The following is a 19,221-nucleotide window of genomic DNA, read 5'->3' as shown; positions in this document are numbered from 1 at the left end:
CAGTGACACTTACAGACACAAAGGAGTTGTATTTGCCAAAACTAAAGGACTTAAATTTTAAGAAAACAAATTTTGCAGCACTTCAAGAAGTAAAATAGCTTTTGCCAAGTTTTCCAGTAGTGGTATACTATTTGTATTTCCGAAGTAAAATTGTTTTGAATGATGGTAACACCTCTGCCTTCAGTTATTGTTTTCTTTTGCAGAAGAACTGAAATGGAAGATGTTGACAAAGGTGGAGAACTTCAGTATCGACAGTTATCTATTAATAACAAAGTGCAGTATTAGAAACTCAAGACCTCTGAACACTAGGTGTCAGTGTAAGAAATGGAAAAATATCAAAAACCTGTTGTTTCCAATCAGGTGGATTAGCTAAGAAACCAGAACCAGCTGTGACCACATTTCCTTGTAACTACATAACACTGTTAACAAGCCAATCTTCCTAAAAAAAAGTTATTCTGAAACTATCACATAGGCTTGAAATCAGATAAGGTGATTTAAAAACTACAATGAATTTGCTCTGTTAAACACTCTGAGATGACCTTTAAGGTTTATGAGTTACACTTAAAGACCATGCAGAATTTTACACTACTCTCTTTTCGCCACAGATATCCATAAATCAGTTTGTGTCTTTCACAACTTTAAATTTACACTTTCGTTTGACAGAATCAATGAAAAATGAAATATCAAAAAAATACAGCTAGTGCTGAAAGTCATAGAGGTGAGATGTCTCTCACTTCACTTAAGAAGTCCAGATTTTAAATGGATGGCCAGAATGTTAAATAACTACTTTAGGACACAAAGAGTCACATCCTAGAAGTGCTCATTTATCTCCCCTGACACAAAAGATGATCTGGCATCATTACCTCAGGTATAGAAAAATATGTTTGTTTGCCTTTATGTTTGTTCAGGTGAATCCACTCAGGATCTCAGAGGAAAAGCAGAAGGAATGGTACCCTCCACCATTGACAGTTAACATATTTGGACAATTATTTGAAACAAAGCAAGTAAGATGATAAAAATAATAATTAAAAACCCATTGTTTATTGGATTCTGGAGCTGATTTCAAAGATACACAGACGCTTTTGAAAGTTAACTTGAGGTCCATCTTCCTAATCAAATATCCATGTGTTGCACCATTGATAAATTTCAGATTCTTTTCACTTAGTTTACTAATTGCTGCCAGAATCGGACTGCTAGACGAGATGGGTATTTGCGTGCAGATACGGACTTTACACACATGTTCATATACTTATAATATTCTATTTACATAATACAAACAAGTTAAAGAAAGAATGAAACACTTAATATCATTTTTCCACTTGACTTCTGAAGCTTGGGATGTAATTATGAGTTTTCACAGACAGAAAGATTGCTCCTTCATTTCAGCCCAGCTAAATGACTTCAGACATTTTTTTAGGCTACATCAAAAATACTCTTGGCAAAAGCCTGTCCAGTCATAAACACTTTCAATAAAGGAGACTAGAGAGTAAAACCATTGACAAAATACTGATTTACCAGAGTGCATCATATTATGCAATAAAAATCTAATGATTACTCTTCAACTCCTTAACTTTTAATTTGTTCTTTTCTAAAAAGCTAATCACCTAGAATTTCATAGGGCTCCAGCAAAATGATAAGTGACATCGATATAAGTAGCCAACACACCCTGGACACTGCAGCTGTACACTGAATCTCTCAGCTCAACTCAGCTCATCCAAGATTTCAATAGCTGTTAATCTATGTTATACTCCCAAGAGTATATATAAAAATTAAATAGAGGATGTATTTGTATTTTGGAAACTCAGGCTGGGATCAGCTTATCAGTTGATTCATAAAAGCCCCAGAAGCCAAGCTAACTGAGTACGTATATATAAGAATGCCATAGATTCCAAAGCCCCCATGAGTGAAATTTCATACATACTTAATTCCTCTTGCTCAACAGCCTAAATAGGAATCTGATGTGTTAAGGGTGGAAAACACAGACCTGAACATATAGACGTATGTATACACATACATATACAACACGCATAAATCTATGTCATTGTCATTAAAGGCCCAAAGACTGATATAGAAAATCAGGAAATACTGGGATTATAGCTGCCTGCACTACCTTCCTTCTTTATATTTTATATGCACTACAAGACAATCTTTAACCATTGATCACATTGCTTTTTCCATTCAATCTAGTCAATGGTTTGGATTTTTCTCTTCACTACTATTGAACATGTTGCTACAATTATGTGGGCATAATTATCCATTTCCTTCTGTTTGATTTTTTAGAGTTCTTAATAACAGTATCTTAGTCTCTCCACATTTTAGATCAGTGAAGTCCATCACCACTGGATGCTGAGCAGCATCTCTGCATGACCAGGCAAAAAGCAGCAGCTCTGTCTCATAGCACGTGTTGATTCTGCAGAAAGATCCATGGGAAAGAAAACATCTAAGTCAGTCATCAAGTCTCTCATCTTAAGAGAAAGCACAGAGAGCACCCAGAATCCCTAACGGGACTCCTGAACTGTCTCCTGAAGTAGATTCTGTGCTTTAGAATAAATACATCTGAATACGGTGAACAAGTAGCAGCTAACATTGGAGTAGAAAACTCAGGACATCGCTTTTATACAAATTACCAACGAAGAAAAGGCAAGACTTCATCAAAAGTCAGACAAAAGACTTCTTCATTTCCAATTTAAATTTTCCATAAAATGTCTCCTTAAAAGACATTTCATAATACTCTAATATATTAAAGACGAAATGCTGTCCATTTGCTCAAGTAATCTAAAGTCAAGTGCTTGCTAATCAAGATATATTAGAAAAGATTTTTTTTTAACACGAAATTGAGAAAACAATGTCTTGTATCTGATGTGGGCCTTTCTGAACTAGTGTCGCCTTCACCTGCAAATGACAGACACACTGTCACTGAGCTCCTTTGGAACAGGAGTAATAGCATCTGACCTCTGTAGAATGGCAGTGAATGGGTTGAGTCTATTCAAATTTTTTCAAATTCAAAATACCCGGGGAATTTTTTATATTACAGACTTATTTTCCAGTTTGATTTCTTCCAGGGCAGGTGTGCCATGTGTTTGCTGCAAATGTATGCATGTTGTTTAATTTACTCTACAGTAGGAACAGAATGAATAGTCGAAGGATTTTTCCCAGATGGTTTTTGTGAACTCCTTTATCCCACTCATGTAAACACACAGCGTGTTCCGGTTTGCTGAGTTGTATATACACCCTATGACTTAGTACAAAGTCTGAATGTTTAGTTAGCCAGAAGATTGTTTCCATCCTGTGATTCATTAGGTCCCTATGGTACCCTCGACTTCCTTTATTTTGCACAATCACAAATTACATTAGTTTGTCTTATTTTGATAACCCCTCTAATTAATGTCCTGCACAGGAAACTTTATTACTGTTTTAAAACAGACTCATAAAACAGGGACTTTTCCCTTTACTAGGGTGGCATAAGTGACAGTTGCGTATAACTTTGGGATCAAGAGCGAACAGTGCTTCACACTGTTTTTATCAGTGGGCAATTTCTGTCAATGAATGAGCTGGTTTCAGTTCTTTCTTTTTTAAAAGGAATGTCAGAAATTCTACCATTACGTATATAAAGGTTACAAGTCTAACAGTTCCAAAACGCAGTAAACAAACCTGGAACTGTAGCATTTCAGAACAGCCTAGAGGTTACATACATTAAAATGACTAATCCAGTTTGTGAATGAATAATGAGTGTGATTTGGTTTAAAAAAAAAAGCTGTAGGAGTAGGCTGTAAAGAACCAAGAAAGCTCTATCCTTGTTTCTGTTTAAATCCTCATTTTTCCTACTCCCCTCTCCCATTGCCGTTGTCTTTTTCTCTGGATGGGCAAGTGAAGGTGAGTTTTTCCTCCTCCTTCTCCGTTCTTTTTAAACTGCAATAAAATGCAGGTTTTAATAAAAATAATAAAATTAACAGCTGCAGGAATAAAGCTGGGAAACAAAGAAAGCACACCAAGTTCATCCAGAAAATGTACAGCCCTTTGAAAACACAAAATTCACGCCGATCATGATTTAAACACTTAGCATTTCATATCAGTAAGCCTATCCTTATGCTTGTCTCTGTATTTTCACCATTCCTTTTCCTAGTTGTGGCAAATGACTATCCAATCTTTATTTAAATCCCTACTATAAAAAGCAATTTACTCCACAGGATGGATTTACTATGGACTTACTCAGGACGTGACATACTGCTGAATCTCTGCATCTCACTGAAGTGTTCTACCTATGAATTACTGCTGCCGTTTAAAAAAAACAATTCCCTATCATATTCCAGTACAGATTATTCACCTACTGATCTGTGTTCTGTGCTTTGCTTGAGAGCAAAGGACTGATTCTGAATTAACTATATTATCTGTGTAAGAGACAATTAATTTCCGATAGTAATAAACCAGAAAAAAAAAATTACCTATGTGTATACGCAAAGTGTTCATATATGCATATACGTAACATGAGACCCAAATCATGCTCCTACAAAGGAAGCAAGAGTGGAATGTTAATAATTATCAGATAGCAGCACAAGTTGTATGACATTAAATTCTTCTATTGGAAGACAAAAGTAATTGATCAAAAAAACCCCAACATATCATGTACAAGACAATTTGGGGCAATCAGAGTTCCTTTAAGTTGGCACTATTGCATTCTAAAAATACAACCGAGTGGCTTTGACTTAAATCATTTGACATCAATTGAAGAGATCAGAGTCCATCTTCCAGCAGACACACATTAGCTGACGGGGCGTAAACCACAACTCTATTACCATGAATTCTATCATTCGTGACAATCTTCGCAATGACTTATCACAGTTTACAAAGAATTCCAGTGGAGAAAACATTTAAGGGATGCAGTCCAAGGCTGTTGCAATGAGCTGTGGCCTTCCCTCTGAGCAGCCAGTCTTTCATGGACAGGTGAGGTTACTTACAAGTAGGGAGGACTTTTGAACTCTGCTGTTCATAAGCACGTTTGTATTTTTGGTGTGCATATGTGTAATTTTTCATATTCCCTTGCTGAACTCTATGCTACTGCTAAAATGTCTTTCACTTTGGAAAAACAAATCTAATCTCTTCCCAGAAACCATTCGATATCTCAGAAACAAAACGTAAAGGACTGAAGTTCAGATCTAGTGCTAAATTGAACAATCAAATTCTGTGAAAGCAGGTGACAGTACCACTCCTACCATATTCAGCATGCCTAGAGAGTAAACTGCTGGTAGTTCAGTCTCATAATAAATGCCCAGCTGATACATTCCCAGCCCAAGGAAGGTAACTCCTTAACAGCCTTTCTGATTTAAGTAGTACATCATGATCTTATTGTCTATTAGCTTTTGAACATGGCATCTGAGGCATGAACATGGAGCTATGGCCCTATCAAGAGAAGACACTAAGAGATCATTAGTTTTTAATATTAGTCTAACAATACTACATTTTCCTATTATCCAGCCCAGCATGACAGAAATCCTAGACGGAGATGGTCAAGGTGAGGAGAGACTTTTCCTCTTTCTTAAATATTACATGAAACAATTTCCAGATGCTTTTACATCCATGTATGTGCAAGACTTCACCTATTTTGATGCCAAACCTCTCAATGGTAGTTTAATTACCAAGAAAAATTCCTATTCCATTTCTCATAGTTACAGCCTCCTTTTCTTGTCAAAGTGCTGAATAATATTGATTTGTCCTAAAGCAGGATCTTTGAGTTCCCTTTCTAAGGGTCTGAACAGATATTAATAGATTATTACAAAAGATGATGCTTCAAAATCTTCTTACTGCACATGAAAATGGTATTGGATATGATGAAAGAATGAACGAAAAGAGGCCTCGTTCCACTTCAAATGGTAAGTAATTTAAAGGCTTGTCCCCTTCTGATTAACATCTTTTTGCATTCTCTGTTGAACCTTTTTTGTAGGCACAATTTTCCTTGTAACAGACATCCACTACTTGTGCTTACCCATAAAGAACAATATAGCCTTGATGGGAACCTCTAGTCTTAGCACACATAAATAAATACAGTTTTAGGGGTAATATTAAGGCATCTATAAATACATATAGATCAGTTACTAAACAAATACTATCAGTCAACAGTGAATTTGATTTCAAATTAAAACTTGAATTCTTTGTGCTCTTCAAATACATTATGCTTGTATAGAAAATGTACAGAACTTTCTCATTCTAGGGTGGATTTTTTTGTTTTATATTGCTTGATATGCAAATAACAAAACATTTATTATAATTACAATATATGCAAAAAACCTTCAAACTCACGCTAGCATTCTGATGCAAATTGGATGGAATTTATCTCTCAACATTTATGCCTATCTCCTAGATATTCAAACCCCAGCAAGCCGCCAAAGGATCCATTTATCAGTCAGCTGAGGAAATAATTTCCTCAAGAGATTCATCTCATCTAATTCGGAAACTAATTTTAGGATGATGTGAATCATCCTCTGGAGATGCTCATTTCCTTCTACACGTTGGTATATACTTTTAGCAGAATTTAACTTAATGTAAAGCAGTGTACATATTGTTCAAAACATACCAAAAAAATCAATCATAAAATGCGATGCAGACTTGAAAGAGTCTGCTTTTCAAGAATTTGACTTGTTAGTGCAGTCATCTGCTACAGCAGCCAGACCTCATGAAGTATATAGTGGTTTGAAGCAGTGACCGTATAAATCTGTCCAAACCAGACTCTGATTTAATAGAGTTCAGATCAACTTTGAAAATAGGAAGCTGGAACTATAAACCTGTGAGATATCAAAAGTCAACCAATCAAAGGTAATCACGCTGGCAACATTTTTTAATTCAGAAGCTCAAACCTGGCCTTAATCAACAATTACAAGCTCTTCTTACAAATGTTTACTATGAAAGACGTATGTAACGTGCCAGCTTTATTGCAGGCATAAAAGTAATTTCTACAGTTTATCCTTATACGTGTATTATGGATGGTAAAACGGACATGAATTTTGAGAAAAAATCATTAAATTACATAATGAGAACTGCGTAGTCCATTAACATGAGTAATATGACAAAATCCAAGTAGTAAGCAATAAATTTACATCTGCAGTCAGCTTCAATCATAAAAAAAGCTTTTTTCTAGTACTGGATATATACCCACGTGAACACCTACATCTAAAGTGAAAATTTAATATAACTACATAGTAACAGCTCAATAAGGACGTGCATTTATTAACGATGACAAATGTGCAAAAATCCCTATCAGAAGTCCAGAGCATGTAAAAAAGCTCGTGATTTAAGAGTTCCGGCATGTGAATGTCAGAGGTCAAAGCAATGAGCTATTAAAGATACTTTCACTTCCTCAGAAATAAAGTGCTGTCTTGGGCTCGGAGGGGAAAGGTTAGAAAAGCTGTTTATCTGCCGCTCCGTTCCCATTCTTCCTTCTGTCAGGAAATCGTACATGCTCCTACACCCCACGCAGGGTTAACCCCGGGTCACGGTCATTCCCCAAGTAAGTGCCCAGCTTTGATTTAAGTGCAAAGACCGCATGGCTGCAGGTTGCATTTTCTCAAAGCACACGTTTTGATGTAAAGCTCAGCTCAGCTAAGCCTCGGTGGGACGTAAAAGCACAGACTCTTCACCACATTATTGCTAAAGGAAGAGTGAAGCCGCAGCCATTGGTTTGCATAAATTAAGGGGGTCATTAACTAAAAGAAAATGTTATTTTGTAGTAGTTAGAGCTAGAATAAGAATTATAAATATATGCCCAGAGCAGCATGTTTAACCAGTGGGAAACCTGCGGAGAGGGGAGTGAGGTTGTCCCCTCCCCAGGAGCCGCAGGGCACGTTTGGGACAGACAGAGAGGAGCATAATAAGCAAAGGAGCCACAACACAAAGATGCCAGGAGACTGCAGAGACAGGGATACACCGCTGGGCTTCGGAGGTATGAGCAGAAAGAAACTACCCGGAGCTGGGAGGGACCCCAAAGCGATTGCTGCGACCCAGGAAGCCACCAAACGGTTGCCGGATTAAGTGCAAAGCTGAAGGAAGCATCTGTCTGCAGGCAAACAGTGGGCAGGGGTAGCTTTATTTATATTATATTTTTATAAAAAATATTATATATATAAAATATACAAATATTACATGTATAAATATAGATAGATATATATATTTTATACACACACACATATATATATTTATAATATGTGGTCTGCCCCATTCTGAATTTTCTCAGTTTACAAAAGTTTTTAATTCTAGTTAATGTAGTAACAGAACCTAGCTTGAAACTTAAAAACCCTTCTGATTGCTGAAAGGGCTCATTACAGAGAAAAGATCTAGGAACTTGCAGCTCAAAGCTCTAGCTGATCCAGGGACTCATCATATGTAAATATTAGTTATAATATGTATTAGTATTATTTATATACATTAGTTTCATATAATGTCCATACCCATACATGCTGGTAATTTCATTTGAAGACTCACTATAGTAAGAAAAAAACATTTGTTATGCTTCCCAAGCTACAGGTGACATATAAAAGTATACCCTTCTGTACAAAATGTCAGATGGCAGATTCGTGTCACGGTGTAAAATACCACCGCTGATTTCTTGGAGGTGTTGTTGAACTTTAATTAAAAAACTATAGAGAGGTTCAAATTTAGAGCTGCTTCTGACAGACAAGATTCGAAACAGCCTCATTTATATAACACCTTCATTGGCTTTCAATAAGGAAAAATATTCAATAGTTCTGCATTATTTTTTGACAGAAATCAAAACATCAGATAGTAAGAATATTAGAGCACAAACATTAAGCAAATAACGTATTAACACAAATACTAGAACATTAAAAAAATTAGCACTGAAGTCTTCAGATGACTAGCCAGTTTTTTCTTTTTAACAACTTGAAGTTTTTAAACAAAAAAATACATCAGCTTTATTCCTAAGGTTAGCTGGAGTTGCAGGTATCACACAAATACAGTATATAACCATAAGAAAGTGCACGCTCTCTATCTGCGAGCCTAACAGTAGCTTCTACAGATCATTGAGGCCAGAACACCACCCTCAGTTTCTGTGTTTTATTTGTTTCTAAAAACAGAACAATGTTATTAGTCATTCGATCATGAAAATGTCATGTTTCAAGGAGTTTTAGAGTGAAGACTATTTTATCAGTTATGTTCTTACCAAATTTATCAGCTGAGTGTGGACAACGTCTTCCACCAGTATTGCAGTTTCATGGAGTGGCCTGCGAGCATCTCCTAAGGAAAACCTGAAAGAAAGAGGTTTATTTCAAGGTTATGAAAATGAGTTAAAAAGAAACAAAGCAGGTGGTCTCCAGAAAATAAAAAGAAAAAAATATGAATAATAACAACAAGCTTAATACACCTGTATGTACAGAAATGGATCATTCAGTGTGGTGCAAGGAATATAAACCAAAGTAATCTGATTAAAGGAACAAAAGAGCTGCAAGAATGTATCCTAAAGCACATGGTGAGAAAAATTGAAAAATTGAGGAAACAGGAAAATTCAGTTTGTAGGAACATTTGAAAAAAGAGTAGGCAAAGCTGTAGGATGTGCACTAGTAAAAGTAATTCTGTATTTGCAGCCACCTTTGCTTACAAAATTACCAAATAACTATTTTAAAAGGTAAAACGCTAACAGGTATTTTATCCCAAACCTAAATGCTAGTGCTAAGATACAGAAGGAACTACTATGAATTAAAGGTAAACATTTTTATACATACTAATATATGAGAGGCTCTTACAGTCTACACCGCACAATTAAATGACAGAAGGTCATAAAGAGATGATAGTGTTCACATAATATTGCAATCAAAAGGCAAAGCCACTCCAACACGCATCATTAAATGAGAAATCGTGACGATGGGCTTTTTGCGAGGCTTTATCTTCTCTAAGAAATACCAGCAGTTGCTCTCTACACCTGCCTTGACTGCCAGTCATTCAGCTAAAGCTGGGATTGCTCCTTTGATCTGGGATGGGCAGTGGCCATCACCAGCCGATTAAAAGAGACTGTAGGTGCTGCAGAAAATCTGAATGCTAGACCTTTAGTTTGTAGCACCTCCGACCCACTGCAGAGCCCGAGCGTTTCCCATACAATGCCCCAAAAGCCCTACGAAACTATTCATCTGAAATTGGGATGGTGGGCTTCAGCTCCAGATCCAGGCAGAGTACAGGGGCACTTAATTTGAAACGTCTAAGAGATCCAAGTGGGGCTGACAGACTTACTACTTGTTGGTAGCTGCACTCTTTCAGAGAGGCCATTGAAGACCCAGCAAAGGTCTTTTAGTGTCCAAAATGACTGTAGGTTGCAACCAAACTCCACCCCTAATCAGTCCAGCTCAGTGAGTCTAGAGAGCTTAAGCCCTCCCTAAGCCCTACCTTCATCTGGGTAGTTGAACCGCAGTCTAGAGAAAGGAAAAGGTCTCTTACTCTATGTGGCTTCCCTTCATCACATAAAGTGCAAAAAGATGCTGTTTTTTCTAGTTGACTACTGTCTGTTCTTTGCTTCTGAAACGTACATTTTCAGTTCAATCCAACATAGCAGAAATGTGGTATTCAAGGATTCTAGCTATGGTTCCTGGGTTTTATATATATACACATATATATATAAAATATATAAACTCTTCACAAATTTCTCTGTGCTACACATAACTTTGAAACAATTTCTTAATGTATCAACCATACTACCTATTCAAGAAGGATGCTATAAGTAAGTAACACTGGTTTTGCCTGTTTACTCAGTCATTTGTGTAAGTGATAGAGGATTCAAGAACTTCAAAATCCTTCACTTTCTCTTATCTCAGTTCTTTTACTTACACAAAAAAGACAGGCACCTTTTTTTCCATGTTATGATGAACAGGAGCAAGAACTGGCTCAAGCATTCTCATAGTACACATACAATTTTGTCCTGCTGCTTATGCATGAAGGACCAGAGAAACATGACTGTGACGGGATAAAGAAGTGCTAAGAGACCTCCAGAAAAATGGGTTAGTCCTCTTGCCACATCAGTTGCCTCATATACCCACACCTCTCCCTCTGTGACAGCAAACCCCCTTGGTTTCCCAGAACTGCTGCAAATAAAAATCAGCCAGAGTAATGGATAAATTTCTTCAAGAAATTTGCTCAGCTGACTTCCCACTTCACCTACACGCAGTGCAAGGCTGGTAGAGAGCTATGGTCTACAGTTGCTTGGACACCTGCACATCACAGCTTTTATGAAAGCTGAATCTCTCAATTCTAGTATCTGGTATTTGCACTCCAGCATCCTAAAACGGGGACAATATTTTTGAAATAAAATTATCCATCAATGGAAGTCTCATTAAATCAAACGCATTCATGAAATCAAAGTCATTAACCATTCTAAAAGTTTACTGGTTGCTCTACTTTCAGTCCCTCTATATCTGACTTTTGGCTACATTATTTTAAAAACTTTTTAAAACTTAAAGCATTCCAAAATGGTCTCAATGGGGCCCAACGCCGGCTCACTGAAAATATCTTATCATGACATGGATATAAAAATAAAAAAATGCTATTCCAGTCTTACATCATTATAGTGAAAGACAACTTGCTATGCTTTCTAATATTTCCTCAGGGCATTTCTAAAAAAATGTTCTCTCTCCTCCTAAACCTGAGTTTTTAAAATAAGAAAACCTGTACAGTAAAATATATTCATTGTAAATTAAATAGCACAGGCCAAAAATAACACTACATATTCTTATAAAAATAGTGAAATTTTATTTACAAGCAAGATTCAAATCTTCATAGGTGACAATATATCAATTATTTCCTTACAAAAGCATTCTTCTATCCTGCGATAAAATAAAACAATATTTTATCTATAAACAACTAAGGAGTTATACAGTAGGGTTTTTTTTCCTTTATCTAATAATGAAATTATGTCCAGTATTCTTCAAACAGCATTTGAAATTCTAATGATATTAAATTTCAGCTTGATACGTGTAAAGCACAACAGGAACTACTCAGGCAACCTCTGAGCATAACCCACCGTACTATACTAGTCATAGCATGAGGAAATTACACTCTGTATTTGTTCCCTATCATTTGTCTCTCTTGTTGAGACTATCAGCATCTTAAAGAGATGGTCATGTTTTATAATGTGTTGAACAACACCTCTAAAACGAACACAACTCAAATAATTTTTTCTCTATTACGCAGGAGTGCACGTGTACATGAATTATAACGTCAGATACTTCCTAGAACTATAAGCACTGAACAGCAAACAGTCTAGATACTATTAAATATGTTATAAACTGCAAATACCTGGATATTATATAGGAAATACATATAAAAATAGAAATATTTATTACCATCTTACCCTGGAACGTAAAATAATATTAAAAACATCACAGATTCAAAACAAGTGCTCATATAGGAGCAGATGTTAAATATTCCTTTTTTTTAAAAGTAAGGTGCATACGTAAATTAACAGGAAAATTTACTTTTTTTTTTTCTAATCACACAAGGTATACAAAACCAAACAGAATTCAGTTATCACAACCATAATCTGTTGTTCATTCTTACTGGCCTTTTAATATTTAAAAGTATTTTTTCTTTCTTTCTAGGACTTAAAATGCAAAATAAAACAACTATGTAAGAGAGTAGTAAACGCTTGGTTGCCAGCATTATCCTCTTGAACATAAATTTCTTTTGTTCACAGTTTTACTAAGCATTCCACATATACAAATGAAAGGTTTTGGTTTTCTTTTCCGAAGACAACAAAATACAAGAACAAAATTCTGGTTTTGAAGCAGGATGCTGCCTCTACGTTGAGATGCCCTCCCTATCTGTGTTTATAAGTCTCTCTCACAAGTAACTATCGGTTCCCTAAATGGCATGAGAATCAGAAGAGATGCAATCAAGATGCAGCACACTGATCTGAGAGGAAATAGATATCAAATCTTTTTGCTCCATTCTGATGCAAAAGGATACGTCAGAGTTGATGCTGAAACATGAAGAAGAGAGACGCAAACCCAACTGCACTACTCGATTACATAGAAAATCAAGTTCCAGATGCACCTACTTTCTTCCTCCCTCACTTACACTCTTTCTACCTTCAGAAGCTATTTCTATCTCAGTTTGCCTTCACTGTTTTCCCACGTAACTTTTGCCAACTTCTTTCCCACACACAGAAAACTAGATACTGGCATGGTGGTTTCAGCAAAAAGTAAAAACCACCACACCTACCCACAGCCGCTTCCTTTTTCTTTGCAATGGACACGGAATTTTTTAGACACTAAAAAAAAATGTAAAGCTTCAATACTTGTTAATTGTATTTGTATAGCATTTGATATGTTTCTTGATTCTAACATGCTTATAGGATAATATTCTTTAAGATACCAAACACAACCTTTTTTTACCCCTTTCTGCTACCAGAGGTAATAATTACAAATGCACAAGCAGTTAAACTAATAAACTCTTTCATTCTTTTCTTCACTTTTGCCATTGTACTTCTCCATAGCAGAATAAACACCAAATTAAGAGTCAGGGGGCTCAGATTTTGGCCAAGTTGCAGAATACGAGGTAGGTTAAGAACCAAAAGAAAACCCTAAAAAAAAAATGAAACCAAAATTTGGTGCCCTTGCTTCTGGGAACTGAAACTGAACTTGATGCTTTAACATAACTTACGAATTTCATTTCACATGTGCTTTGCTTTTAATGGTTCATTAGAGTCTTTTAAGAACCTTCCATTCACAAGAAGTATAAATAAGTCTTCCTATGAAACATATAAAAATTCTGTTGAAAATAGAAAAGAGCTGTTTCCCCACAGGTAAATACCGAAGAGGAAATATGTCAAAATATAACATTAGCAGTGCATCAAACCAGTAGAACGATATGGAAGACTGTCCTGATAATAGAAGCATCTACCCATTAGACATGTCATACAATAACAAAGCCTTCTTAGAAGATCCGATTTCAAAGGTTTGTCTGTTTTACGGAAACATTTTTACAAGGGGGTGATCAATTTACCCAGGTTTTCACAGGAGGATTAAAATAGTAGCATGGAGAAAGAAAAGCCTGCTGCAGCTCTTTTATTGTTTACTTTTAGCTTCTATTTCTAATTTATTTAAGTTCCCGTAACGATGTTTCCAGGCTCATCAAAAGGGTAAATGTCCAAGCCACTAAATGCCTACATGAAGTATCATGGCACACTATGTGTAAACACACACGCACATACTTGGCACATGCTAAGGTACGACAGCTACTCATGGTACAGGGACCTACATTTGTAAGAACCTTAAAATCTTGGGCAGCTACAGAAATAGATAAAGCCCTTTCTTTGCTCCGTTTCTTGGGGTTTTAAATGCTTGCAAAAGGTATTGGGCCAGGCACAGCACAGGCTTGCTTCAAAAACCCTGCTGCAGAGCTCTCCAGGTGGCCAGACCACCAGGAGAGTAGACCGTGGAGACAGAAAGCTGCTGCAATCTCCCATCCTCCACAGCCTTGAAAAGCTGTCCTGGCCAGAAAGGAAGTATAACCAGGGTGGCTGGGAGTGCACTAAGCTAGAATAAATAGTTTCCCTTACTGGAGCTTCTATTGAGTTCATACCATAACAAAGCTGCCCCAACTTAGGTGGAATTTACCACCTTGAATAAATTTGATGAATCTAGCCTAGGAAAAGTAGAAAAGCAGTGAGGTAGACTGGTGGGAAATACACATTTTTTTTTTTTTCTTTTCTAGAAATCCTTAACAATTTTCCTTTTCTGTTGCTACCTGAAGGACTTGCAGCAGCAGAGATGGAACCTCCAGACCTGAGGGGTTTTTACACATCTGAAGATCTCACGTAGGACAAGCAGATACTTCTTCTGTCCTCAGCACCGAGGTATTTATTTGCTCCTGTCTGCAACTGGACTGGGACTGTGGGTCACAGGGGTCCATGTGCCTGCAGTGCCAGCAACAGGAGACCTGAGTGGGTGCACGTTGTGTATGTGGGAGTGTAGCCCATGAGTAGGATAAGAGGTTTGGTATCCACGTATCAAAGTGGCCATAAATCTGGACTGGATACTGGAGAGACCAGAGGGTCTGTGAGTTGGCTACTGGAGGGACCAGGAGGTCCACACCAGCTGCTGGGAAGACTGTGGGGCCTGGGGCTTGTTCCAGAGACCCGTTTGCATGTGTTTCTCTGCAGGTGAGGATTGAGGCTCTCCAGTATTGAATGACTGAGCTTGAGGCTACGGGATTCGGCAATTCCTAACTTAGGACATGTGTTGAAGTATCAGACTCAGACCAGGTGTGTCTGTGAAGGCAAGGACTTGCACGTGGAGAAACACACACACAAATACACAAGAGGAGATTCAAAAGAAATCAAAGGAGCTTGGAAGGTGTTCAACCAACACGTAATGGGAACCCAGAGACAAGACCTAACTCACACGTAGACAACTACTTGCTGACATCTGAACCTGGGTGTCTGTATCAGCAGGCTGATTCCCACCCTGCATTTTTATCTGACCAACCAAGCAGAATATGATCAAGATATAAGTGCTCACCACATACAGAAACAGCTAATTCACTGTTACAAATCTAAAACCAGGCAAGGATCCCATAAAATCACAGAGGACAAATCAACTACTAGATACATTTGGACTGGATAATATCTGGGCTCACGTTTTCTCCGTACTATAAGAATACACACTAAATTTCTTTTCTGTCAGCTGTTTGGCAGGAATGCATTTGGAATATGCAGCATGTTAATTCTTAGAGATGTTTCCATACTATAAGCAAGTGTCCTCCTAAATATATGAATTATTAGAGACCTGACAGCCAGGTGGTGACAAACAAAATCAGTTTTACAGTACTGAGCACAAGAACATCCAGAAAACTTCCAGCAATTCAAATACCAGCAGGACAAGCGCTGCTAATCAGTAAAAATCAATTAAAAAAAACTTCGGAAAATCAGTACTACAACATGTTGAAGTAATTCAGCTTGGTGCCATAAGACACTGGTATGAAGACAAAGATAAAAATACGGAGATCTGGTCCCTTAGATGACAGAAAATTGGGAGACTACAGGTTTCTTTCTGATGAGCATGGGAATGAGCCTATCATTGCAACAGATGTCTCAGAGAAAATAAGATAAGGATAGTACCTTTTTCAAAGTCTCAAAAGCTAAAGCTAGCTGTTCTCTCTCCATTTTGTTTGCCACGGCTGTTGCTGACCAAATTAGGCAGAAGTAGAGTCTGAAAGGAAAGAGATGACTGGTGCCAAAGCAGAAAATTGATTAGACATGCACAGGAGGACACGTTGTACGGAGAGTGGAAGAGGAAAGGAAGAACAAAATCCGTGAGGAAGAAACGGCCCAAAGTAAAAGGATGATTGCAATAGGGGAAAGCGGGGTAAACAACGAGGTCTCAAAATTATTTCTATTTTATGTTAAGATACATTATATCAGAGAGAGATGATGTGACAGATTGTTGTTTTGTAGACATCGTTCCTTCCTAATACTGTCAGTGAACTTACTAAAGGGACATTAATTTAAAAATTAAATAATCTTGCTTGCTTATTGCCTTAGCTTAATGAAAAAGGGAACAATTATAAAGCACTGAGTTATGTTAACTAACCAGCACGTTCTACCAGTGCTACCTGAAAAAGCACTGGAATTTATATTGCTGTTTATATGTTTATCTGCTCATCAGGTAACTTCCACCAAAGTCCATTTAAAAAGAAAAGGTAATCTTAATTCCAATCAGAGTTCATAGTTAATATATTTATCTGCTTGGATTAATGAAACGAAGTTTACATAGGTTTCATACGTCACACTGAACATAGTTGTTTGCCAGGATTTAGTGCAAGTATGAGAGATATAAAGTCAAACTGCAAGTTGTAGCTGGGTTAGCTTTTTCTCTAAAGTTTAGAAAAATCATGTTTAAGTTACAATAAAAACAAGCATTCAAAACCTACAGCAATTTTAATACAGAAATTACAAAAATTAGGGTTATTTTCCAATTTTTTTCTGCCAAGACCTTCAGTGGCTAAACTTGGAAGAAAATACTAGCATTTTGCAAGAAGCAATTCTTGGAGATTCAGATTGTCTTGTGCTGTTTGGTACATCAGTAATCACCCGACAGTGGTTTTAAAAAGCTTGGGTGGCAACTTCTAAATAACCTACCTGCACTTTACACCATCAGGGCTCCAGGGCTCCTTAACTTCAATTGCTGTGCACAGGTTACAGCCCCACCGAGCAGATCACCCGCTCTGGGCAAGACCAAGGCAAACTGCACCGCATGTACCGAGACGTGTTTGGGAAAATCAGACCAAGCAGTTATTTGGTCTATCAGGAGAAAGGCATCAAATGGGAGAGTTCATTTCTCCATGACTTTTGACTTGTTGGGAGCGCTTACCACCGTCCTAACTGCATCTGCTCTCAGCACTGAGGGGAGTTGACCTAAATGTGAAGAGGAAACCAGAAATGCTGATTTAAGCAGTATCACAGACTTCAGTTTGCGCAGTCGGTGGGCTCTATAATCAAGCAAGGCCTGCACTAACATTGGCAAATACAGCTTCTCCCTAATACAGGGGTGGTGTAAACTTACAAAGAGGTTGCACTAAGCCCATTACAGAAAAGTACTAACAAATTTAAGTGCCAAATTACATAAAGACAAAGCACACAGGTTTTTTTACATCCTTACGGAAAGAACAGCTGTACAAGTAGACTCTAGATATTTTGAGAGTCCAATTTACTCCAGGATGGCACTCTTCCTTGTGCTAACTTAAGAGCTGCAAGGACAAATAATGAGGTCCCCTATTTGCAGCTGCACTGAGCTACTCTGTGTTACTCTGATGACTTTAGGATGCAACCATGCTATTGTAAAACTGCAGAAGAGATAAGTAGAAGTCATGAGTCAAGAAGATGAGTCAATATGAAGACCCAAGAGCCAACTGTGAATCACGCTGCCTTTTAAAATGAACCTATCTAATCTATATGGTTAGTCTTATGTCCACGATTAACAGAGAATGCAACAGGGCCCACAATTCCCAATTTCAAGCAGTCCTCCCCAGAGGACATTGGAAACCATAAGGTATATGTTCATCTACATACATTATATGTAAACTGTAGGACCTGGGAGCCCTCCCCAGTGCCCAAATCTGAGTACTTCCTCCTGTCTATGACAAACTACGTAGATTTGTTCTATCAGCTACTGCAGAGTTTTACATTATTAAGCTCCCTAAGATATGTTTCAGAACAATACCTACAAAAGACTAAATTTCCTATAGTTGATGGACCGATGCGGATGCACACAGAAGTGCCTATATTTCAGGCACTAAATTCGGCGCCTTTGTTCCAGTCAAAACCCTGCATTTTGAACACGTTTGCCACTGACTGAAAATGGTCCCAACTGCTAACCCTGCACGTATCTAAAGCATGATTGACACAAGACTAGAACTTGCTTGTACATACGCAGCTGCACAGACTAGGCAATTTGTATATTGAAATAGATATATAGCTAGGTAGATAGATAACTGGGTATACAGTATTCAGCTAACTGGGTAACAGTCGTTACGTTATTTTGCATATGAAGTTGAGTTAATCAGTATCGACTTGAAAGTATCTTCCAGTACTGCTTCTTCTACCAGCTCTTTTCTGTCCGTCTGTCCCATCACCATCGGGTAGTATTCCTGTACCTCCATAATGCCTGAAAGTGTTACTGATACCTTCTCTAACCCCCAAAGGGAGACCATGCATTTTCCCTTCTTAGACCTATACTTTGCTAGACAATTAGTCACATTTTCTTATCTAATAACTGAGGAATGTCTCTCACTACCCTGATGATGTGAACAACAGTAACTCTCCACTCTCCTACGAAGTCAAGAGAAGCTATAGGAAGTTACCAAAATTAATTACGATCTACTTATTCAGCAAGTGGAGACGTCCTATTCACTTGTTTAAATACTATAATATTAACTCTAAGAATTTGATTACTAAATTATTGAATCTTTACTAAAAGGAACTCAGCTTAAGGGAAGTGCTTTTTCCAAACTGTGTATGGCAGTGAGTACAGCAAGCACAGGAAGAAACGGAAATGTCAGCCACAAAATATTTTTTTTTTTTTCCATAAAATTAAGCCATGATGATGTCTGCAGATATTGGAAAAGCATAAACAACAAGAAGAGAAACATTACATAATACCATTTAATTATTCAAAAGTACATAGTGACAAGTAAAGGGATAAAATTTAGAAAAGGAACATTTAGAGCAAATCAGAA

The 19,221-nt window shown here is 37.3% G+C and overlaps 1 protein-coding gene across 2 annotated transcripts in view; it reads right to left on the bottom strand.

The window, feature by feature from the left end:
• SUPT3H (SPT3 homolog, SAGA and STAGA complex component) overlaps positions 1 to 19,221 on the bottom strand; it is a 282,525-nt gene that overhangs the window by 129,858 nt on the left and 133,446 nt on the right. For both annotated transcript variants that reach the window (XM_050894193.1, XM_050894192.1), the window contains exon 3: positions 9,167 to 9,251. In XM_050894193.1, coding sequence (XP_050750150.1) covers positions 9,167 to 9,251 — 85 coding nt within the window. The remainder of the gene's footprint in view (positions 1 to 9,166; positions 9,252 to 19,221) is intronic.

Source organism: Gymnogyps californianus, chromosome 3 (assembly GCF_018139145.2).
Source record: "Gymnogyps californianus isolate 813 chromosome 3, ASM1813914v2, whole genome shotgun sequence".
In the NCBI taxonomy this organism is placed as follows: Eukaryota; Metazoa; Chordata; class Aves; order Accipitriformes; family Cathartidae; genus Gymnogyps; species Gymnogyps californianus.
The sequence above is the reverse complement of the archived record's forward strand: the minus strand, read 5'-3'. Positions and strand labels throughout refer to the sequence as shown.